At 37.1% G+C, this 24,688-nt stretch overlaps 1 protein-coding gene across 5 annotated transcripts in view; it reads left to right on the plus strand.

Moving 5' to 3' along the window:
• The window catches only part of LOC149205184 (putative sugar phosphate/phosphate translocator At3g17430), a 160,524-nt gene extending 136,179 nt beyond the window's left edge, over positions 1–24,345 (plus strand). For 4 of the 5 annotated variants that reach the window (XM_089394934.1, XM_089394935.1, XM_089394933.1 and 1 more), the window contains 2 exons: positions 23,762–23,894; positions 24,106–24,345. In XM_089394934.1, the coding sequence (XP_089251060.1) occupies positions 23,762–23,894; positions 24,106–24,227 (255 nt within the window). In that variant the 3' untranslated portion in view covers positions 24,228–24,345. Of the gene's footprint in view, positions 1–23,761 lie in introns of all 5 variants that reach the window. The other variant, XM_089394936.1, reaches the window with a different exon arrangement.
• The last annotated feature ends 343 nt before the right edge of the window (positions 24,346–24,688 follow it).

Here is a 24,688-nt window from a genome sequence, read left to right on the forward strand (position 1 = left end):
AGGCAAATGCAAATAAAATTAGAACCAAATGGTGCAAGTCAAGAGATAGGGATATCAAGGGGTGGAACCCCTAGCACCCTCTGGAAAATAATTTTATTACAAAAGATCACCCTTAGACAAATGAAGGGGTTTTCTTTAAAGAGGGCTTATAAATATAAAATTAAAATATCCTGCCTCAAAGATATTGATAAGTATCTTTAAAATGTGTATAAAAAGTTAAAATGAGAATAATTCTCTCAATAAATGGGGAAATTGATTTTCAAGTAATTTACCCTCCCTTACCAAATATTCGTTTAATCTGCTATATGCTTAAGGGAAAATAAATTAGGCAAAGGTTTTGAAACTTTTGAAGAGGTTTTGCAAATAGAATTTAAATACCCTTTCTCCAAAGTATTACAGAGGAAAAAATAATGATTTTACAATTGTGAAATTTTTTCCAAAGCAAATTGATTTTCTGCCCAGAAAGGGACATACGCTCCAGAATTAATTTGTGGTTAAGCAAATACACCTAAATAATTCGTTTTGCTAGAATTCTAAAAATTTAGCCTAGAATCGCTAAAAATTAGATGTACCAAGACCTATGCACCAACAACAAGATATTATATGTAAACTGTGGCTTTTAAAAAAATGGGTAATTTCGCAATACGCTCAGGTTTGAATTTCGCAATACGCTCAGGTTTGAAAGAGGTTTCAGTCCTTTCTAAGCTTACGATAGAGAGGAGAATGGTCTCCAATTACAATAGTTGAAAACTAATTTTGCTGCCAAAGTTTTTAGTAACAAACCTTTGCCAAAAATGATTCGAGATCTTAATGGGTTTCTGTTTCAGGGCTAAAAATAGCCTTCAATTCTCCAAAAAATTTCTGAAATCAAATTCAATCTCAAAAAAGCCCTTGCGACTATGAAAAATATTTATGGAAAGCTTCTTTAATTTAAATAATGAGGGAATGTATAACGTCCTCAGCCTTGCAAAAAAAATGCTAAATATCCAATTCTAAAAAAAAATAAGTGTAACTTAGACCCTATGGAGTGAATTCGTTTTTAGAACTAGATCCAAGCCTTAGAAATATTTGCGGCTTTAGAGAAATTTATGTTCAAAATGCTTACGACTCCTTCAGAGCTCTTGAGAATTTGCTCTTTTTTTTTCAAACCCCAGTCGTTTTCCCGAAAAAATTAAAATTGTTACTTGCTTTCAGAAATTTCTGTTGCTAATAATGTGGGGTTCAAACCCTGAGATGTGGGTAATGCGAGGGCTAAGCCGTCCTCGCTTACATTTTGTTACAATCCAACCTGCAAAACGAAATAACTTTGAAAACCCTATGCCCTTTTAGACCTGCAAAGATCAAAATGATATCCTCACAAATATATGGAAAGAATTATGGACATAAGAATCACATAGGAAACACGAATTACTTGCCAAGTATAATTGAAAAATTGAAAATATTTACAATTATTAAAATTTAAAATAAAACATTTACAAAATTTATATTTACAAAGTTTAAAAAACAATTAAAATATTTACAAAATCTAAAATAAAATATTTCAGATATTATTTACAAGGTTTAAATAAAATACATTTCAACTATTATATTCACAACTTTTAAAAAATATTTTTATTTACAAGGTTTTACCGGTATATTCAAAATATATTTAAAACAAAATATTGAAAAATTATATTCATACAATTTTAAAATAAAATATTTACAAAATATTTTTCATAAATATTTACAAGTCTAATCTACAAATCTAATCTATGGGTATGAGGACACCTCCACCCATGGATCAGATAAAGTAGCTCTAGAAATAGCAAATAGATATTTTAAAGCTCAATAAATTAAAAAATTTGAAATATATTATTTTAAATGAATGATCTTTATTAGAATAAGAGGTAAAAAAGCTCCCTTTTAAAATTTTACGAATGATCAAGCCCTCAAGATATCCACCACGAGTTCTCAGTCATTACGTGCTAAGTAAATGGGTGGTTCAAGCAAGAACTTCCCCAAATGCCTAGCTTGATTACTTGGTTGATTCAAGCAAGAATTTCCCCAAGTCATCGATATCTGCTCAGAAAAATATTTCTACCAAAACAATTTCAACATAACTTGTTAAAACTCAAAATGAATAATTCACACAGTGATAGAAAGCATTAGCGATTCAAACAAGAACTCACTAGGTTTAACCAATCAACAATGCTCAATTTCAAATATAGATGCAAACAAGCAACGATAGCTCAAAATAGCTATTGAATTCAACAAGCATTTAACATCAGGTAGAAATTATAAGCACATGATGATACACATTACCATAATAAACTGAGAAGACACCGTAGTATAAACCCAAAGTTTTTGCTTTTATTGCAGAAAACACAAATTACAGAGCTTCAAAGCCAGTACACTGTCCAAAGATTAGATGATGTTACAATGATGAGCATATGCTTCCTTATATAGAAAAAATGAGAGCTCTAGAGACTCTTCCAAGTGAAAAACGACTAGATCCATGAAGGTGCACAAATTTGACTTGATCTCGGTTGTTTAAATGCTTGATCCATGTCGAAATAATCTCCCCCGTTGATTGCTTGAGAAAAAATTCGAATTCCTTGATGAAGCCTTTTTTCTTCGTCCAAAAAAAACATTTCCTTGAATTTTTTCTTGCTTGATTTGTGGAGATTCTCTTCTTAGAAAGTTAACATTTGATTTTTTAATATTTTTCACTGGGAAAAATTTATTCTTCTCTTGTTTTTATTTTCTGACCATTTTCTAGCCATTATTTTTGCCGCTTTTTGTGAGAAAACCAAAAATAAAAAATAATCATTTTTGACTCAAAATTAATTAATTTTATGGCTTAGGGTTTTTATTTATTTTGGCTAGAAAAATTAATTAATTGACACTAAAGGGTATTAATAAATTTTTTTCACCCTTAATTTTTTTTTGCCACGGTGTCTAAATATGAGGGACCACACATCAAATATCTTTTTACATCAAGATATTACAATTTCAACCCTCAAAGGGGGAACCCCTGTTCGTTATAGACTCTCAATATAATACCCAATTCCACGACTCAATATGATCTAGTAGACCAAGTGCTTTGTAATAGAATAATTTAGCCAATTAGCTTAAATTATTCCCAAATTACTTTTACAAAAGACTCTACTAAAACAATAGGGTTCACCTAAGATCTTGACGACAAATTCCACCCTAGCTTTGGGGTTTAAGCTGGAGGGAAAAACTTTGCCGAGTATCCTTGTTTAAAAACACACATAATTCGGTGAGACGGAAATCCTCCTAGGATGAAATTCATCATCCAAATCAAAGGCTTGCCTAGGTGTTGTTACATAATCAAACGATCATACTAGTCATTTACAATAAACTTGCAGAATTTGGCTTTACAATTCTGATGAATTGACAAATGATGATGATGAATCTAGGATGATCTGAATGCTCAAGCATGATGGAATTCTTTTGTGAAAATGTGTACTGCTATAGGATAGTTGATACAGAGTGGTCAACACCTTTGACAATGTCCAACACTTTGTTTCTTGCAAGGATACGGTCCATCCTTGTCTTCTGGGCTCTAAAATTTGATACTCCTTGTAATATGTTTTCTGACTTCAGTGAGGATGCCATTAGTATAAATCAGATTAGAGTATAAGTGTCTCTTTTATAAATATTTAGTTCCCAAGAAAGATCAAACTTGATCCTGCTGTCCCCTCCTTCAAGGCTTTTCAACTGTAAGCTCTGATACCATGTTGGAATTTCAAGGAAGATGTTGACATTCCTTAACTAGATAATTACTTGTGAATATTATGTTCTTGTTTTAATTTTTTGTCATCAAGCAATTACCACAAAAGTAGTACACACGAAAAGGGACAACAAATTATCCTAGGAAAACACCTTGTGGGGAAAAACCCAGCAACGTTCTTCTTAAAGAAATCTTCAAGAGAAATCAAAGTCAATGTAGCCCTCCACAAGGGCTAAGCCAGATTCTTTTATTTATTCAGTTCCTTATCCACCAAGATTATCAAGAGGATATTTCTTTTACAATTCCTTGAAGACAGTACTTAAATACTTCGTACCTCTTTCTCTGTTTATCACTTCCTTTGATACTTTGAATCCCTGAAATACAATAGGCCTCTGCAAAAGATATTTCGGATATTTGTGATCTGACCTTTGTTCTTTAGACTATTACAGACCTTGATTTTTACTGTGGTTCAAACAACTTCTCAACAGGCTTCTCACTGTGCTTATAATTTCGGATACCTCAATAGACTTCTTACTGAGTTTTCTACAACTTAGGATGCCTCAACAGATTTTGGACTTCCTTCCAGATTTCTGGTGAAATTCATATAATCTTCGTTGGATAAGTTCAGATATCTTTACAGACTTCAGATGAGCTCAGATTTATACAAACAAACTTCTCGTAATGTCTCCTTGAATACTTCTTCTTCGTATGAGATAATAAAAGTTTGAGACTTCAAATTTCAGATAGACTTCAGACTCCGTATCTTCTGTGAAAGACTCCGATTAGTACAGATCTTGTCAATAGAGAATAGACTTGATTCTAGCCCTTGAAATCTTCCTTGTAACTTCTTTGCATGAGAGAACAGATCTATGTGTTGAGTGTGATTGAACTATCTTCAAGGATGACGAATAGACTCCTTTTACAGTCCACTGGAGGTTCGAAAGGGTGCCTCTATAGGTCAACCCAACTTGATCAGTTCAGAGGCCAACTAGCACTTGTGGATGCTTCTTGAAGTTACATAACAAATAATAAATTTAAGATAATAAAAGATAAGGTTATGAACATAAACATATAAATCATAGAAATGAATAATTCACAAATAATTAATAATAATTAATGATAAGTACTATAATGAAAGGACATGTTGTTGAAATATGTAACTAGGTTCGGTCTTCATATTGACATGTGTAATCACGATTTTATGGTATTAATGTAAAGAAGGAAAAATCTATTTTTGTTATGCTTGAGACATGGGTTTCACGCTCAAGGAATTTTATTGTTATAGATCAAGCTCCCATTGTGAGCTCTTAGGATTGGTCATTGAGTCATAAAGTCAATTGAGTCTTTGTCATGTATTGGAGACCCATTTGTGCATTTTACATATTGTAAAAGAGAAATTATTTGGGTCATTGTAAGAGTCAAAAGACCCTGCAAGATCAAGTCCAAGTGCTACTAGCAAGTCGACCTCAAAACGAAGCAATCAACCTACACCAAGATCAAGTCGGCCTAGAGTCAATGATAAGTCGGCCTCAAATCATGGACAAGAAGCCTATATAAGGAGGAACTCAAGCTCTCTCAAGGACACACTTCTCTCACTTGATACTCGATCACAAGAAAGGAAAAAGGAGCGAAGAAGAGGAAGACGAAGGAAGAGAATAAAAGAGCCAATTTCTGAATTTGTTTGGGTTAGTTTTTCTCCACGTGTGAGGAAGCTAGGGCACATTATACCGCTATAGAAAAACAAAATAAGTGGGCTTAGTTGTTGCATCTCGCTAAATGGTGGTATAATTATACTTATCATACGTCGAGGAAGACGAAGGAAGAGAATAAAAGAGCCAATTTCTGAATTTGTTTGGGTTAGTTTTTCTCCACGTGTGAGGAAGCTAGGGCACATTATACCGCTATAGAAAAACAAAATAAGTGGGCTTAGTTGTTGCATCTCGCTAAATGGTGGTATAATTATACTTATCATACGTCAGCAAAAATGACTCCATTCCAAGCTTTGTATGGGTACGAACCTCCAAAATGGAAGGATCTAGCTACTGTGCAGACAAATCTACTAGTTGTTAAAAACCAACTAGAAGAAACCCAAAAAATCGTCCAAACCCTAAAAGAAAATTTAAATAATGGAAGAAATTGTTTGAAGCAACACGCTGATCGAACCAGAACCAAAAGAGAATTTGAAGTTGGAGAATGGGTATTTGTCAAGCTCCAACTATATGAGCAGTTGTCCTTGAAATAAAAAGGAAAAATAAATTGGCATCGAAGTTCTGTGGACCATACTAGATCAACAAAAAGATCAGCCAAGGTGCATATAGTTTAAGCCTTCTAGATCAAAGCCATGTTCACAACGTCTTCCATGTATCGTGCCTTAAAAGGGTATTGGGCGACCATTAATCAGCACAAACAACGCTTCCATCCTTAGATGATGAAGGTAGGGTCATTGTAGAACTAGAAGGTATCATATCCACCAGAGAAAAGAAGCTTCGATCTCATGTAATCAAGGAATACTTGATCAAGTGGAAGAACTTACTAGAAGAAGAAGCTTCTTAGGAGACTGAAGCATTTCGTCAACAACATCTGTCGTTACGTATGCTTTGAGGACAAAGCATTTTATGGGAGGAACGCAATGTTATATAAAATTAATTAGTTAAGTAGTTATTACGCAAAGGGCATGATCATGCCCATTCACTAAGAGGCACCCAGGGCGGTATAAAGCTGGGGGCCTCCCTCAAATTGTAATCATCTTCTATATTTTTCACTAAATAATCTGAGTTAATTTTGCCAAAATCCTATTTGGGAGTCCTTGGATATGATGTATGGTATTTTGTCATTTTTGGAGGCACATCTACCAATGAATCAAGAAGGTACAATTCAAAAGCATTGAATGCCATTCTAAGCATCCTGCTAGATTCTATGAATGCCAAAGTGGGTCAATGCTCATCATCCAAACATCTTTGGGAGAAGCTTCAAAATCTTCACTTGAAGAAGCATGCAAGTCAAAATGAAGATGATGATGTTGATTGTGATTCATATAGAGCAAATACCCTAGTCAAAGAATCTGATGATGATGAAGAAGCAAAAGTGGACATGGAGGGTGAATTGATCAACACCTTAAAGCAATCTTAGCAAAACGAGAAAGCAAAACCAAATACTGGATGTGGAAGTTATTCAAAAGTAAAAGGATCTTGATGCAACTCTAACTGAAATAAATAGGCTCAAAGAGCAGTTGCACAATATTGAAAAGAAGGATCATGTCATTAATGAAAAGGAATAAGAAGTGGATCGGTTAAGTATTAAGCTACAAGAAGCAGAAATAAGAGAAGGTATTTTGACAAGTCATCTCAAAGAAAAGTCTGAGAACTTGAGCAAGCTTTAAGTTGATTTCAGTCAATAGGAAACAAAACTTGAAGAATAGAGCATCACCTTGCAGACCCAACTTGAAGGCACAAGTTCTGAGCCCCCAAAGAGCAATATTGAGGAAACGCTTGTCATCATCCTTCAAAGGTCAAATCAGAGTGGAAGCTAAAAGGAGATTGAAAAGATGTTGGGAAAAACCAAAGGGCTAAACATCAAGGCAAGCCGTTTCATCTAGGTACCCTAGTATATTTTATGGGTATTGTTTTTGATTTACTAACTTTGGGAATAAGGCTAGGGATTGCAAAGCTTATGACTGGGATGATTGTCAAGGACATTATCAAAACCCTAGAAGCAAGGTTGCACGAATAAAGATAGATATCCAAATGGCTTCATTAGCATAAAGTATCTTTTATTCGCTTCATCATTCCGGTATCATGTAGAATGCTTCAAATGTCATAACTATGGCCATACATCTCGTGATTGTAAATATATGATGGAATCTTCCATGAAGGAGAACTCTAATATTAGGTACAAGAAGGTTTGGAGAAGAAAACAAAAGCAAGAAGTTAGGTGAATGAAAAATCTTAGCAATCATGCTTAGGATTTGTAAAGTCGCAAGACCATGATGAATCTACAGGTACTATGGAAGATGTCAAGGTTCATGATGATATGGCTGCAAAGCTAGTTCATACATTATTTTGAAGGATCTAGCTTGATGACTCCCTCTCCTGTGAATGTTGAAGAGGGGGAGTCTATGTAGTAATGGTTGCAAATTTGAAGATTTATCCTTTCATAGTTTGTTAGATGGCAGATGTGAAATTGTCGAGCAGTCATCAACATTGTGGGAAGATTAGTCAGCTTTGTGTTTAGTGGAATAGCGGATTTGGAAAGCAAAGTTATGGATAAAATTGTTGTAGGGCTCATGGTTTTTGTCATAGAGGTAAATCTTTTCGGTAATGCATATTGACAGGTGAAATCAACCATGGCAAGTTGTGAGAGGCATAGCATGTTAGGGGGGGAGAAGTAGTTAAAGGAAGAATCCAGATGAAGATATTTTGTCAGGGGGAGTAACCCTTTGCCATTGATGTCAAAGGGGAGAGAAATCAAATGGGGAGTATGTGTGTTGCCATCAATGACAAAGGGGGAAATTGTTGACTGTGTTGTCATTGATGCCAACATAGTCCTTGAACAATCTTAATATTCGTGTATGGATTGCATTAATTGGAAGTTCCATTGGTCAGGAAAACTTGGAAGGTTGAGGTGGTGCTTCGGTGCAGCCATGATGCTCCGCCTTGGATGAAGAGCCTGGATGGGAAAAGTGTTGATTTTTGGTGGCATCGGATGTGCTCTAGCCATGAAATTTGGTGGAGAGGCTAAGACACATGAGATCTCCAAGGCCCAAAAATCGTTTGGAAAAATTCCACCTGGATGAGGAGATATTAAAATAATTAATATTTTTAATGGGTTACTAAGTGTAAACTTAGGAAAATAAAAATAAGAATGTGTATTAATATAAAATGGGTGAGAAAGTTCTACGTGACAAGGATCAAGCTAGTTCTAATATTTTAGCCATTGATTAGGGACTTAATCCTGGCCGTTGAATTGTCAACAAGAAAAGTATAAGAGGAGGCTTGAGGGTCAGTTGGAGACACACCAAGAGAGATCAGTCAATTTGATTTTCTGGGGCGAGGTTTGCTGAGGAAATCGAGCAAGTGATCAGTTGCAATGAGGGACAGTTCAACAAGACGCTGAAGAATATGTAGCAGAGAGGCAATGAAGTGCCGGGAGAGACAACACAGGCCTAGAAGGGCTGACACAAAGGCTGTAGGAGCCAGCGCAGAGGATGCATAGGGCCGTAGAGGCTGACATAGAAGCCGTAGAGGCTGACACAAAGGATGCAGAGGTTGACACAATAGCCGCACAGGTTGACGCAGAAGTCGTAGAGGGCTTCAGAGGCAGCGCTGAGAGATTCTATGGGGTAGACTAGGAGCAGATCATCTAATGCAGAGCCGAGACAGGGTGACGGAGTTCCAGAGCAGTGCTTGGAGCAGCTTTCGTTGTCCAGCACAAGGAACAATCGGAGTCATTGTGGGATTGATCATCCGGTTGCTGATTTGCCGGAATATCTGTCTTCGGATAGAGGTACTACTGTCGAGGACATTCTTTTTTGGGTGAGCCATTTCTGGCACCCTAGTTGTATTCAGAAATTTGCTTAATAATACAAACCTTCTATATGCTGCAATGGTTTTCCCGCATTGGGTTTTTCCGGGGACGATTGTCCAAAAATAACGGTGTCCCTTGTGTGGTTGCCTTAGTTTATTTCAGTGCATGATCTGTATATCTGTGAAGGCTGCATTTGTGTTTACTTCGATCTTTATGCAATTAAATAACTTGTTAATGTAAAGAACTAGTAGGAGATAGTAAACCAGACATTGCAGTAGGGGTTTCTGATGTGTTAGATTCAGGAATTTTCACATGGTATCAGAGCGATTGCAAATCATAGGCGACTGAAGGCATTCGCTGGGAAATCTGAGAGTTTGCAGCAGAGAAGCAGTTGTCCCGAGAGACGACTCTGTTCCAGAGCCAGAGACGCAGAAGGAAGAGTGACGTAGTGCAGAGAAGGTGACGCAGAGGTTCACACAGTGCCTGCGTCAGCATTCTGAGCCAAGAGAGGAAGACGCAGTAGCTGGGAGGAGCCCACGCAATAGCTGCGTCAGCTGTCTAGGCCAGCGCAGAGGCAGAGGAGGGCAGATCAGGCCTACGCAGTGCCAAGTCATCTTTCTCAGCCAAGAAGGATTGACGTTGTGGCTAGGAGGAGCTGATCCAGCTCTCACTGTGATTGCGCAGAGCCAAAGGGGCTCATATTCTTTAGTTGTCGGGGCTAAGGGAGCTGTGCAGATTTTGATTTGAGGAGCTGGTGGGATGCTGTTTCTGTCAGTACAAAACAATGTCTAAGGAGACTGAACCAAGGTAGAGGGAAGCACTACCTCGATAGATTTCTAGCCAAGAAATCTAGATCTGGGTTGCAGCGGCAAAGGAGGATTGGAGAGGTGTGATTCGACAGTTGGCCGGGGAATTTCCCAGGACTTAGAGGGAGTCTAGAGAAGAGGAGCAAAGATGGTAGTCAACGGATTGAGGGATCAGGATAGATTGGATAGGGCTTCCAATTTTGTCATCTGGAAGGCCAGGATCCTGACAATCCTAGATAAACATTGCATCAAGGACTATGCCTTGAAAACCATAGTTGTCCTAGTTGACCCATGCAAATGAGAAGGATGAGGAGGCCAAGGCGAAGGTGAAATGCATTATTCTAGACGAGGTCAAGGATCATGTCATAACACATATTGCTGAGAAGAACACAAGGGAGATGTGGTAGACGCTGACCACCTTATACCAGGGCTCTTTCGTGCAACAAAAGATGTTATTGGAAAATTAGCTGAGGTCATATCAAATGCAAAAAGGAGAGGAGATAGATCCGTTCCTTCTCAGGTTGCATGGAATTTGCGACCAACTTACTTCTGTGGGGTCTACACCGGATCCAGAATTCATGGTCTGGACTGCTTTGAATGCAGTCTTAGAGGACTGGGAGATGTTTGTCCAAAAGCATTTTGGGCAGAGCGACTCTCCCCAATTGGGAGGAGATGTGGGCAGCTCTTCGACAGGAAGAGATCAGGAGGTTGACTAAGGCGGGGAGTAGTGGTAAGGGAGTTTGGATCAAGAAAGAGGAGGATGGAGCTATAGCATCTGCAGGACAACAGGGGGTTCAGAAGAGGAAGAAGAAAGATATCTCCAAGGTCAAGCGCTTCAACTGTGGGGAGCTGGGACATTATGCCTCTCAGTGCCCTAGGAAGAATGACAAGGGATAAGCTTTCGGCTCAAAGGCTGCTCCAACAAAGGCGGAGAAGGATGACGAGACTGATGACGATTTTGCCATGAGTGCTCATGTGCCTCTAAAGAAGAGGTGGGGAGACATAGAGCTGTAGTCAAAGGGACTACAAAACTTAGGGCAGGATCCTTGAGGTGCCCAAACTCTTGGATCACATCCAGCTACGGGAGCCCCTAAAGGCAATAGCATGATGATAGGTGTCGGTCGGAGCAAGGTGTGATGGAGCAACAATGGCATCGTTAGAGTGCCAAAGTCTGAGGCAACGCAGTGGATGCTGTAGTAGTGTGAGAGGAACAAAGCAGTTTGCAGCAGCGTAGTGGCAACAGAGGAAGCACAGGATAACAACAGAGGTAGCTTCAGCATCACAAGGCTTCCAGACTGGCCAGGATGTTAGTGTTTGGGTGAAGTGAGTTACTTACTTCTCGGTAACTGAGTTGCATTGTAGCAGTTAGCGGTGGCAGTGCTATGGGCAACATGATATAACATGTTGAGAGGGAGTTTCAGTACAGATGTAGCAGTGACAGTGGCAATGTCATGGACAACAATACAGGAAGCAATAGTGCAATGGATGTGGGGCAACAGGCCAAGCATCAACACAGAGGACCAATGCGGAGGATCAGTGTGATGCTTCTATGATGAAGCATTGCTAGAGCACATTCCTTACTAAGAGGGAGTGTTGATTTTTGGTAGCATCGGATGTGCTCTAGCCATGAAATTTGGTGGAGAGGCTAAGGCACATGAGATCTCCAAGACTTAGAAATAGTTTGGAGAAATTCCACTCGAATGAGGAGATATTAAAATAATTAATATTTTTAATGGGTTCCTAAGTCTAAAACTTAGGAAAATAAAAATATTAATGTGTATTAATATAAAATGGGTGAGAAATTTCTAAGTGACGAGGATCAAGCTAGTTCTAATCTTAGCCGTTGATGAGGGACTTAATCTCGGCCGTTGAATCATCAACAGGAAAAGTGTAAGAGGAGGCTTGAGGGTCAGTTGGAGACACACCAAGAGAGTTCAGTCAGTTCGATTTTCTAGGGCGAGGTTTGCTGAGGAAATCGAGCAAGTGATCAGTTGCAGTGAGGGGTAGTTCAACAAGAGGCCAAAGAATACATAGTAGAGAGGCAACGAAGTGCCGGGAGAGATAGCGCAGGCCTTGGTGGGCTGACACAGAGGTCGTAGGAGCCAACGTAGAGGACGCAGAAGCCCCAAAGGCTGACACAGAAGTCGTAGAGGGCTTTAGAGGCAGCGCTGGGAGATTTTGTAGGGCAAACTGGGAGCAGATCAGCTAACGCAGAGCCGAGAGAGGGTGGCACAGTTTTAGAGCAGTGCTTGGAGCAACTTTCACTGTGCAGCACAAGGAACAACAAGAGTCACTGTGGGATTGCTCATCCGGTTGCTGATTTGCCGGAATATCTGTCTCCGGATAGAGGTACTACTGCCGAGGACATTCTTTGTTGGGTGAGTCATTTCTAGCACCCTAGTTGTATTCAGAAATCTGCTTAATAATACAAACCCTCTGTATGCTGCACCAGTTTTCTCGCATTGGGTTTTTCTGGGGACGATTGTCCAAAAATAACGGTGTCCCTTGTGTGTTTGTCTTAGTTTATTTCAATGCATGATCTGTATATCTGTGAAGGCTGCATTTGTGTTTACTTCGATGTTTATGCAATTAAATAACTTGTTAATGTAAAGAAGAAGTAGGAGATAGTAAACTAGACATTGCAATATCGGTTTTTGATGTGTTAGATTCAAGAATTTTCACAAGCAATGTTCTTGGGCTCAAGATTATTTTCATGTAATGGTCGTTGTCATGCCAATTCCAATGGTAGGTTGGGAAGATATGCCTGATCAAAGTTTGTGTCCCAAATGTGTGGTCAAGGAGCCCCAAATTAATATTGAAAGTCAACTTGATGATTGGACAAAATGTTGAAATAATTTTGTTTATTATGTGTAGTTTTATTTGCCCACCAAATAGGGATTACTTAACCCTAATTAGCTCCAAAATATGATCTAAAATACTATTACCCTACTTGTTAAATTCTCTACCTCAAACGGAAAGTAATTTTTGGCTCCAAAAATATTTCAAATTGAAATTCAAAGTTAGCTTTTGGAGGGTTGGCTCCATAATTTTTTGAACATGTCAACACCCTCGTAGAAGCCTCCATGATCTTAATATAAAAGGGACTTGTTTTCCCTCAAAAACACACAAAACTAACACCTATTTTTTTTATGATTCTTTTGTGGCCTTGTGTACTCACACCCATCTGAAGGAGGTTGAGTTTGGAGTGGGTTTTGGATCTATTTTTCTTGTATTTTGGCTTTTGTTTCTCTTGGGTTTTATTGTAACTTTTGTTGATGTTTGTGGTATTTTCGACTCCTCTAGGGGCTTGCTTCTGAGGCTCGTCTTTGTGTTTTTAGGTTACCTCAGAGGCCGAATTTTGGTTCTCTCAGAGTCTACACATTTTTTGGCCGAGCCACAAGTCTTGATGCCGAAATTTCAGCTGTAGAGAAAGAGAAAATTTCATGGTTTCTAAGGCATTTTGCTGTGGTTTTAAGGACAAATCGATAGATCTCTTGTGGCAGAGTGTTGAGACCTATTCAACCCATTTGGAAAACTTCTGTAGACATGTTCTGAGGCTCGTCTCAACCTTTACTAGGCCATATCTGAAGTATCTATTCACACTTATTTCAAGTAATCTGTGGATCAATTTCAAGGATAATATTTGGCTTTTATTTTGCAACATTTCAAAGTTTATTGAGGCCTCTTTTAGGGCCTGTCCTAGAGCAGACATGGCACCTATTTGAGGTTAGTTCAAAGTAAATTCACGAATGTTCAAGGCAGATTTTGGATCTACTTTGAAGTTCGGACATGCTTCCTGAGGCCTAATTTGAATTCTAGTTTGTAGTTCTTGTGGGCAGATCTTAGAGAAAATTTTGAAGCAGTCCTAAGGCATTGTTTGAACTTTGAAGATAGACTTTGTTATGGTCAAGTTGATCTAAGGGCTATTTTTGAACTAGGGCAGAGATCATGTTGAAGAATTATTTGAGATTTGAACTTCCCTTTTGAAAGGCTATCTTTAAGACATTTCAACCCAACTTCAGGATCTTGTTTGGGACATTTCCAAGACACAATTTGAAGCATTTTGTGACACGACAAGCAATGTCTTCCCGAGGTATTCTGCAAACCTGCCTAAGCCGTAATCCAAGCTCTTTTCTAAGGCAAATTTTGTTGAAGTTTTTGAGCCCTAATCCGAGATTGACAGATGAAATTTGTGAGGCTATTTTGTTGGGTAAATTGCCAGTTTTATGGTCTAATCTGTGTTGAATCTAAACGTTCCTTTTGTACTATTCCAAGGCCCCTTTTGAAGGCTAACAAATTCTGAGGTCAACTTTCTAGAGCATCTTATAAAGGGCATTTTATCTACGTAAAGGATACATTTGGAAGAAGATTTATGAGGCACATTGTTTCCATTCTTGAAGACTCTTCATGTTGATGGATTTTGGCCATAACTTCACTAATCCATGACAACCTTTTTGTGGCACATATTTTGGAACTAAGGGGAATTCATGTACAAAGGTCTAAGGCAGAATAACAATTCCTTTTAGGCTAGATTTGAGACAGTTTCAAGGGAAGGTTGAAGTCATGGTTAAGGAGCAATTGTAGTAGAGGTAAAGTTCAAACCTCTTTAATAAAGACATCAGTGACATCATCAAACGTGATTGACTTGTTTTGATTTCGATCTATCTCAGACCACTATTCTATATAGATAGAGGTGATGCACCGTTGAATAACAAGAGTATCTTGTGATGGTATTACAAATCGCTAGGGTTTTGACAACATTTGTATGCCAGAGTTTGTAGGCTGCTCCTAGATAAGGCTATTGATCCTTGTTGAAACATAAATTGTAAGAGAATGCCATGAATTGTTGAGCTAGGAAACAAAGTATTGCTATATTATACTGTGTGTTATTGTTGATATATGTTACTGCTAGCTATAACAAAGACATATATTCCTAAGCAGAAGATTCAAATTAGATTGGTTGTTTGATTGATATATGCTGCAATTACAATGACGATATTATATTGCAGTTGATGTAATATGTTGTTGCTTGAGTTGAAGTAGTTAGGGTTTGTTGCTAATTATGGCCAAAAGCTCCAGGATTGCTTTACAGGTTGTTGATTTGAGTTTATAAATTAGTCCCACCCATTAAAGAATGCCTTGTTGGAACATATTGACGCTGCCAAGGTATGACAATGAAGTGTATTATTGAGCAGAGAATGTTGCTGATTGTTGAGGTAGGGTTTTAGTTGCAGAACTGTCCTGATATATTGTTTTAGAGGTAGTTTATGGACAATGGAATATAGTGAGTTTGTGTTTCTATGCTGCTAGGGTTTGTTATAGGATAAACATGTTGAGTAGTAGTGGATGTGATTGATCAACTAGGGTTTTGTGATTTTGTTGCTAATGACCTTATGACAGTATTGTATATTGACAGAATCAACATATTGTTTATGTTTGAATTGAAGGTCGAAGCGTTTAGGGAAAGTAGTGGCTTGCTGAGCAGGGTAGTTGGGTGGTGCAAGGCTGAGATTGGAGTCTCCTTCAGGTTGGAGCCTGAGAACACTTCAGGGCGGCAAGGTGGTGTTAGGGCAGGTTGGAGCCTGTGTAGGGTGCTGTAGCATCCTTTTAGTTAGAGCTGATAAAACTAGGGCATTGGAGTTTCCTTCCAGTTGGAGTTGGTAAATCAGTGTGTTGGAGCATCCTTCCAATTGGAGTTGATAAATCAAGGGGTTCGAGCCTCCTTCCAGTTGTTGTTGGAGAACCTTGGAAGTTGGAGCTTCCTATTGATGTAATCATTAAAGAACTATATTAAAAAGCGTTCGATGGTTTTTCTCCCTGAAGGGTTTTCACCCCCTCATTATTTCAAATACAATAAAGTATCCCAACATTGTGTAACTCTACAAAGTCATGGCTAACAAAGAAAATATATATTTTGTGATGGAGTATGTTAACGGTTGAACCCTATTGAATAAAATAAAGTTCGCTATCCGTACAAAATGGAGTGACCGAGGGCATACTTTGAGGAGATATTTCCAATAGCTCATCAACGTTGTAGATTTCTGCCAGAGGAAGGGAATTTACCACAAAGACATCAAGACTGAATATGGCTGAGTGATTAACATGGATTACAGTTGTCGGAGGCTCTGCTTCTCAGGTGAACTTTGTGAGCGTCTTTCTTGAATGTTTGATCCTGACCCCAACACGTGGATCACACTTCTTGAGATCACGGAGCTACCCTGGTTCAGAAAGGGCTTCGATGAGTATAATATATCATTGCATCATAAAGATCATATCGACAACTCATGCCCTTTGGATGTAGATTTGGCCTTCATAAATATGGAGAGTGAGCCGAATCCCCCTTTCCTCAATGCCTTCAGTTACTGGCTTCTTGGGGGAAACGACTAGATCTTGGTCCTTTATTCGGGGATTCAAGAAGGGTATTGTGATTCATGATGAAGCAGCTAGTTTCAGTCATTATATCCAAGTTTGACAAGCTTGCGAGGGCCAGTGCATTTAGTGTCAGAGAGTGAGTACTGTGGATAAGGAGGGAATGAAATTTGGTTGGAAAGGGAAGGTATCAAACCATCCGGGAGTCCTCGACCTCATATTTGTATGCAAATATGAACAATTTATTTACATGATTATGGAGCTTTTTAGTGGTAGAGATTTGTCTATTGTGATTGAGCAGAAGGGTTTTCATTGTGAGAGAATCCACCAAAATTTCAAATCTCAGATATAGGCTCTCGAGTACATACACACCAACAATATTGTCAATGAAAACATAAAATCTGAAAATATATTACTGCATCGGGATTTGAATAATCTGAATTCTTTGCCTCATGGAACATTAAGCTCATAGATTTTGGGCATTCTAATGAATCTCGAGAAGGTGACATATAGTTACTTTATTAATATATAATTACAATAATAATAATGAATATAAGTAAATAAATAAATAAATAAAAGAAGTAGAGGGGTCCACAGGCAAGAAGATTAACGTCAATGTGCTGAAGTTAATCTATAAAAATAAACAAGCGACCTGTGTATCCAAGGAGAATCTTGTTCATTATGCTTTGAGGACAAAGCCTTCCTTAAGAGGGCAACAATGTAACAAATATAGTTGCACGGGTACGCGCACCCGGGGGTGGGGTTCTCGAACCCGTCTCGGGTTCCCGCACCCAAGTACCGGATTCGGGTACGGGTTCTTCCCAGACGAACCCAGAAGAACCGGGTTCTTCAAAAAAAAATTGGGTTCTTTTCCTTTAACGGGTTCTTGGGTTCTTCGGGTGCTTGGGTTCTTGGGTTCTTTGGGTTCTTTGGGTTCTTCGGGTTCTTTGGGTTCTTCATAAAAAAACTATATTAAAGATATAATTAATAATATATAGTTGGATTGAGGTTAAGAACAAAGTGCATACATTTGTTGTAGGAGATAGATCACACCCACACACAGAGGAGATCTATGCAGAATTGCAGTGACTGACAGGGTTGATGAAGGAAGCAGGGGATGTACCTGATGTGCACTTTATGCTGCATGATAAGAAACAGGAGCAGGTGGTAGTGATCATCACATGATGTGCAATAGGAGTGGTGGGAATCTGCAGTTTTTTACAAGAGGAAGAATCTTATATTTTGTTTGTACTTTTCAACAAGTTGTAAAGACCACTGAAGTCTCATCAAAAGCGCAAGAAGTGCATATGTCGTAATTGCCACTATTCTGCCAAGTTCATAAATGAGGTCACCATGTAGGAAACCATCCTGAGTGATTTAATCCACTTCATTATTTCCTCAACTCTGTTTTTTTGGGATTTATATTGAGGCTTAAGTAAAATAAGTTAGCTGGAAGTGCTATATTATTCTGTTGGTGTCTCTACAAAGGGAGTGGAGGTTTGAGGACTGTTCACTCTTTTCATGTATCATGCCAAAGGCTATATCTCCCTAGGGCATTTCTCAAGGACAAGAGCCCATACAACAAGTTTGAAGTAGCATGGGTATTTTCAAAATTTTTAGGTTGAAGTTACATCAAGATATTCAAGTGAACAAAAGATGTGAGTGGACTGTCGACCTCCTTGGATATATGATTGCAGAGAGCTTGTCTGGGCAGAATAGGGATCGAGCTTCAGTTAGAGACCTTTTTTTTCCTTGGAGCTTCAGGTAATGACTTATAAATAGCAGTAAAGGCATTTTCAGAGACACTCTTGTTCTATTTTTGCTCATGATGAGAAGTGTTGAAATTCAAATCTCACATAAATACATATAAGATGTAGATGTATGCACACAAATCGATGCATACACATAGACAGACATTAATGGACATAGAGAGAACAGACATTAATGGACATAGAGAGATGCACACAAGAATTATAGTTTATAGCTGTAATGTATTATTCCATATGTTGGCTTGACAAAAGACGCTTGCCAGCAAGCTGTATAATTGACTTTGTACTGATTTCATGTGTTTCATTTTGGATGAAAATATGGTGCAGCTCTAAATTGAATAAGTTAATTGCATCAAGCAACAGATGTTATGCTTGTCTGGATAAAACAATAGTTAATATCTTCACTCTTTTTTATGGTAGCTAATACTGGGGACTTGTGTTTGAGGGTCAAACAGGTAACATAACAATTGAGAAAGATCTGAAATTCTGTTGGATTTGGAAAATTTCAAAATAAAATGAAAGATAAGCATAGGAAGAGAAATTGGAAGCATGGAAAAGGATGGACATTATAGCAGTGTGATCAGACAAACAATGATGCCTGCAATGTTAATATGGCAATATAGAGTTAGGGAACAAGTTTGACCTGCAAAACTGTATTTGATAGGATGCTTGCGTGGTATGCGGTTTTGTGGAACTCAATGACAGCAGGATATGCTGACCACAACTGTTGCATGGATGCTTTCCAATTTGTGGCAGAATGCTTTGGTTTGGCATAAATCCAAACCAGGTGATCTTCACTATTATTCTGAAGGCATGTGCCAGACTGCCATCAGATGAAAATGGTAAGCAGGTCCATTTATGCATTATCAGAATGGGTTTCGAAAAAATATACAAATTCAAATTTCATATATATTATTAATTGTATTTTTTCAACTTTAATATATTTCATATATATTATTAATTATATATATATATATATATATATATATATATATATATATATGAAATATTAATTAATAATATGCATGTTTAAATGATTATCATTTAAGTTTTCTTGTTTAAAATTTAAAGTTGAAAAAACATACAAATTCAAATTTCATATATATTATTAATTATAAATTATAAATTTATAATTTATAAAATATAATTATTAAAATTTAATATTATTATATTACCCGACAAACCCACGCACCCTGTTTCCAAAAATGCCGTCCCCGTCCCCGCACCCACGTTTCCTGGCAACATAGATAATAATAAATAATAATAAATGAAAAGATGTAAAAGTGTGTCTTTCAAAAAGATACATCTTTTCATATGAAAGGGCATCTCGCCTAGTGTTTATAATGGGGCCCTTCATTGTAATTCTACCATTCTGTCAATTATAAATCTATCAAGACATTTATTACAAATATATTTCTTCTTCAATATCAAACAAATTATTGTTTGTTTACTATGAAACCTTAAGGAAATTATGCCCACTACACCGATACTATCAATTCCAGATTTTTCAAAACCTTTTTTAATCGAATGTGGCACCTCATGTTTTGGAATAGGGGCAGTGTTGATGTAGGATGTGTTGAATTTTTGCAGCTATGGTCGGTGTTCATAATTATATTTTTGCTCATGTAATGTAAAAGAATTTGTAAGACATGTTCTTCATATCCTTTTGATTATTTAGCCCTTGAAAGAATTTATAGAAGACGTGTTCTTCATGTCGAATTTAAAAGAGAAATTTTTGAAATTTGAAATTTGAAATTTGAATATTTAGCTCCAACATAGTCAAGTTGGCCCTCCCTCAAGTCAGGTCAGCCCCAATGAAGAGACACACTCATTTGGGAAGGCATGACATCTATATAAATGCATTCAACCTCCTCCACAAGAGCACGATTCAACCTCATCACAAGAAGATCGCTTATGGGCATCTAAGCGAAGGTCAAAAGAAAGGACAAAGATCTCTCTCTATCTCGCATCTCTCTCTCAGATTCTGCACATGTGACTTTTTCTGGGTAGTTTTTTGGTCAGGCCAAAATTCTGGGCAGCATCTGGGCAACATAATCTAGGCAAGCTAAAATTCTGGGCAGATCTAGAAGGACGAAATTCTGTGGAGCAGAAGTTTGACTTGGCTTTGACTTGAATTGAGAGATGGAGACGAGGTTTGACCATTAGCTTGTTGGCATATAGTTTGCCTGGTAGCATTAGATGTATTTCTTGTTGAATGGAAGAATCTCTTTAAGAAAAAGGTTGTTGGGTTTTTCTCCTAGGTGCGTTTTCTTATTGTAAATCTTGTGTTCTCTTTTGTGCATTGTGATCTTTACTGTTCTTATGGTTTATGGTTGAATTTCTCTAGTGTAATTGTTTAATGATAAATTGGAATTGTTAAAAGAAGAACTATATCAGTAGAAGTATATATATATATATATATATATATATATATATATTGCACTTGAAAATCAACAAGATGACCATCCTATAACATTTGAAAGCAAGAAGCTCAATAAAAGAGAATGCCTAAAATCTACATATGACTAGGAAATGCTCATCATTATACATGCATTAACCAAATAGATACAATATCTTTTGGGAAGTAGGATTTTGCCTTTGACTCTTGATGATGAGTCTTGGTCTAGACTCGAAACGTCGACGAATAAAAGATGAACACTCTGGAATATCCGATTCAGTCTCTCAAAAACCACACCACATAAATCTACAAACCAAGATCATAATAGTCTTCAGCACCTTCTCCGGCAAAAAACACTTTCTACAGAACACCATAAATGGATCAAAAAAATTGCCATTTTTGATATGGAGATGTTACATAAGAAACGAAAGGACGACATAGCAGTAAATTGTTTCTCCCGAAAAGACGAAGAGTCACCATCACTTGCAATTTTAGGTGTAGTATTAGAATGACTCAATGAAATTCGAAGTGATTATATAAAAGATCTAGAAACATGCTCTATAATCAATAATCCTATTCAAAATTCAAAATTCAAAATTCAAAATTCAAATGGAAAAATGATATTCTTTGGTATAAAGAAAGAATTTATGTAAGCCCGAATTCAACATTCAAGTCCAATGATTCACTAGCAATAGGACATGTGGGTTTCTTTAAAACCTACTATAATGCACATCAATCATTGTTTTTGGAAAGGGATGAATGACAATATTAAAAAATATGTAGCAAAGAAAAAAAATGAGAACATTATGACCCCCAAATTGCTCCATCCCCTAAATATTCCAAACCAAAAGTGGTAAGAAATATCGATGGACTTTATTGAAGGGCTACTCATGTTGGATGGAAAAGACAAAATTCTCAGTAGTAGTTGACAGACTCACGAAGTATGAACACTTCATGGGAAAAAAGAAATCGGACTCTGCAAAACAAATTGCTGAAGTATTTTGCAAAATTGTTTACAAATACACGAATTTTCAAAAGTCATTGTTAGGGATAGAAAAACCAAATTTAAAGGGAATTTCTGGAAGGAATTTTTCAAACAGATCGGAACATACCTCAACCTGAGTTCGACTTATCATCCTCAAAAGACAGTCAAACAGAACTTGTCAATAAATGTTTAGAGGTTCACCTTGTTGAATGGTGATACAACTCTACTTATCACACTTCAACCAACATGACTCCATTCCAAGCTCTTTACTGTTATGAGCCACCTAAATGGAAGTATTCATCATTAATGAAACCAAATTTCCAACAATAAAAGATCAATTAAAAGAAACCCAAAACGTATTTTAAACACTAAAAGAAAATCTAAACATTGCAAGAAATTATATGAAACAAGTTGGCCAACACAGAAAAAAAAGAGATTTGAGGTTGGAGAATGGTATTTGTTAAGCTTTCAGCCTTACAAAGATCGTGGTTTGAAATCTTAAAAATAACTTTTTTCATTAAAAGTTAATTATTTTATGTATTTTTTCCAATTCCGGTTCGATTTGATTCCAGTTTGAATCCTGGTTCAATAGGTGGCCCGGTTCAAAACCCAATTCCATTTTTTAAAACTATGGTTTATATATTTGGGAGAGAATGAGAACTTTTAAAATGTACGTGATACATTAGAAAGTAAACGTTGCAGGGTGTGAGCTACAGAATGAAAAGAAACGTGTGGAGATAATTTTTTAACATTGAATAATTTTTTTATAGAAATAACATTAATTGGTCGATTTGAACATATTTCCTGGTCTTCTAATGAAGCCTGAACCAATTGAACAAGCATCCTCTGTCTCCAATTTGAAAGAAATTTATACTTGGCTTCTCGTTAATGCTGTCAAGACTCAAGAGAGAATGATTTATGCTGTAACAATTAGCATGCTGCCATGATATACGGAATTAAGTGAGAAAGTTTGTTGTGTGTTCAACATGATTTATACTAGCACTAGAGAACCATTTTACCTGTGGTCTTTATCTTGAATGTAAATTGTATTAATTACGTGTGATACTCTTGGTAATATTCCCCCATGCAAAATCAGTTGGATACAGTTTCTTGCTTTGTAATTGCAATTGAACTTTACATTTTATTGTGTTCTTGCCATGTGATTGAATTTGGCATTCAATCTAGATTTGTTTCTAGTAATAAATTTGTATTTGTCGCAAGCAGTTAAATTACTAAAGATTTTTCAGATTTGCTAGAGTGTTCAAGAGGATTTCTGGGTTAGTAGTAGAAGGGGATTCGGGAAGCGATTTACTGTAGGAAAGACAGGGTGATTCTAATGTATAGCATAGGCTGGGAAGGCCTCAAATAATGAGGCCTGGTTTCTGGGATTTGATTGAGGCCCTAGAGTCCAATTGAGTATCTAATCAAGAATCGCCAGATTCAAAGAGTCCCAAATTCCAATTGACCTTTTAGATAAGACACAGGAATTGCGCAATAACCTAAGAAGAAACCAATCTGTCATGTTTTCTGGAAATTGAGCAAACTGGTGGAAAAGTAAATTAATGTAGGGCATTGCCCTGAATGGGGTCAAACTGAGTGATTCAACGGAAGGTGGGGTCAGAGTGTCATTTAAGGGAGGGATAGAGGGATGACCAGGTAATATAAAATTGTTGGAGTCTCAGTTGGATTGGGATGCGAGAATCCATGTATCTGGTCACAAATTAAGTACACTAGGAATGCTTTCTTGCAATGCATCTAATTTGTTGGAAATGGAGATGCTGGCCAATGATCGGGAGACTACAGGACAGTGAGATATAATAAAATTATCATTGAAAACAATACTATCAGATTTGTCTACTAGAAAGCTATGGTTAGGTATTGATGCTCTTCTCTTATCCAATTTGCAAGATGAACTCATCCCAAGAGAAAGATCCAATGGCCATAAATAATCATTGAATAAACAAATTCCTATCTCAAACCACATTCATTTCTAATCTTTACTGAGAATGCAGAATCTGCTTTCCAAGAACAATTTATTATATGTTCGTGTTCTAAATCATTAAAATAAAGAGGAAAGGTTAGCATTGAGGAAAACTGTGAATATGATTTTTGTAAATTGGAATTAGCCTTGTGGATGTATGCAAAGTTTGATGTTATCTTTTTCTCATTTTGCAGGATTGGAAGTTTGACAAGAAGTCATCGGATGTTTATGATGACAATGGAAACAATGGAAGTGTTCTCAATTCAGCAGCCCCTGAGGTGGATGAAGAAGCTCCATTAGTTCCTTCTTCTAGACTTTCACATATAGGTCGGACTCAAACCAGTAATCTTGGGGGTTAATTTCCTCTTCATTTAAAAATCCCAGTATTTACATTTTCCCAAACCAAATTCCCATGGCTGATATACCTCCACTCATTTTGTTTATTCTGATCAGTGCTCACAAATGAGCATACAAAGCAGATCATATATCCATGATCATTCCATTTTTCCATGTGATAGAGCTTTATGATTTTTTGCAGATGACCCAGACAAGACAAACTGTATTTACTTCTGGCATTATCCTACCGGATATTATCCAGGAAGCACTTTTTATCCTGTAGTTAGCTCATTGCTTGTATCTGTGCTTATGCCAATATCGTAACATTGATATTGCCTCTTTGTATAAGCTTACATCAATCTCATGTAAGCTCTTGCAACCTTACCAATTCAATGGTTTATATAATTCATTTGGAAATAGAAAATTGGTGACTTTCTGGTAAGCTTGAGCTTTAGATATTGCTTATGGATTACTGACAAATACGGTACAGAATTATATATTTGAGCTGCTTTTAGAAATTTTGATTATCTCATGAATGATGCGGATCATAGTGCCACTCATTGTGTTGATGTGTTATACCCTCCAAGCATGGTGCATTCATTTCATTGAATATTTAATATTATATACACTCGTTTGATAAGCTTCATTGCCTCATTTTAACATTTGCCATTATAGCAGTAATAAAAGATGCTTTGTCACTCCCTTATTTCTTTTCTGTTAAGCAACTGAGTATGAATTACATTTTTTTCACTGGTTTTAAGCATAATATGTTCTTTCAAACGAAA

Source organism: Pinus tabuliformis, chromosome 1_2, assembly GCF_031772625.1.
Source record: "Pinus tabuliformis cultivar Carrire ecotype Pingquan chromosome 1_2, CPIR1, whole genome shotgun sequence".
NCBI lineage: Eukaryota > Viridiplantae > Streptophyta > Pinopsida > Pinales > Pinaceae > Pinus > Pinus tabuliformis.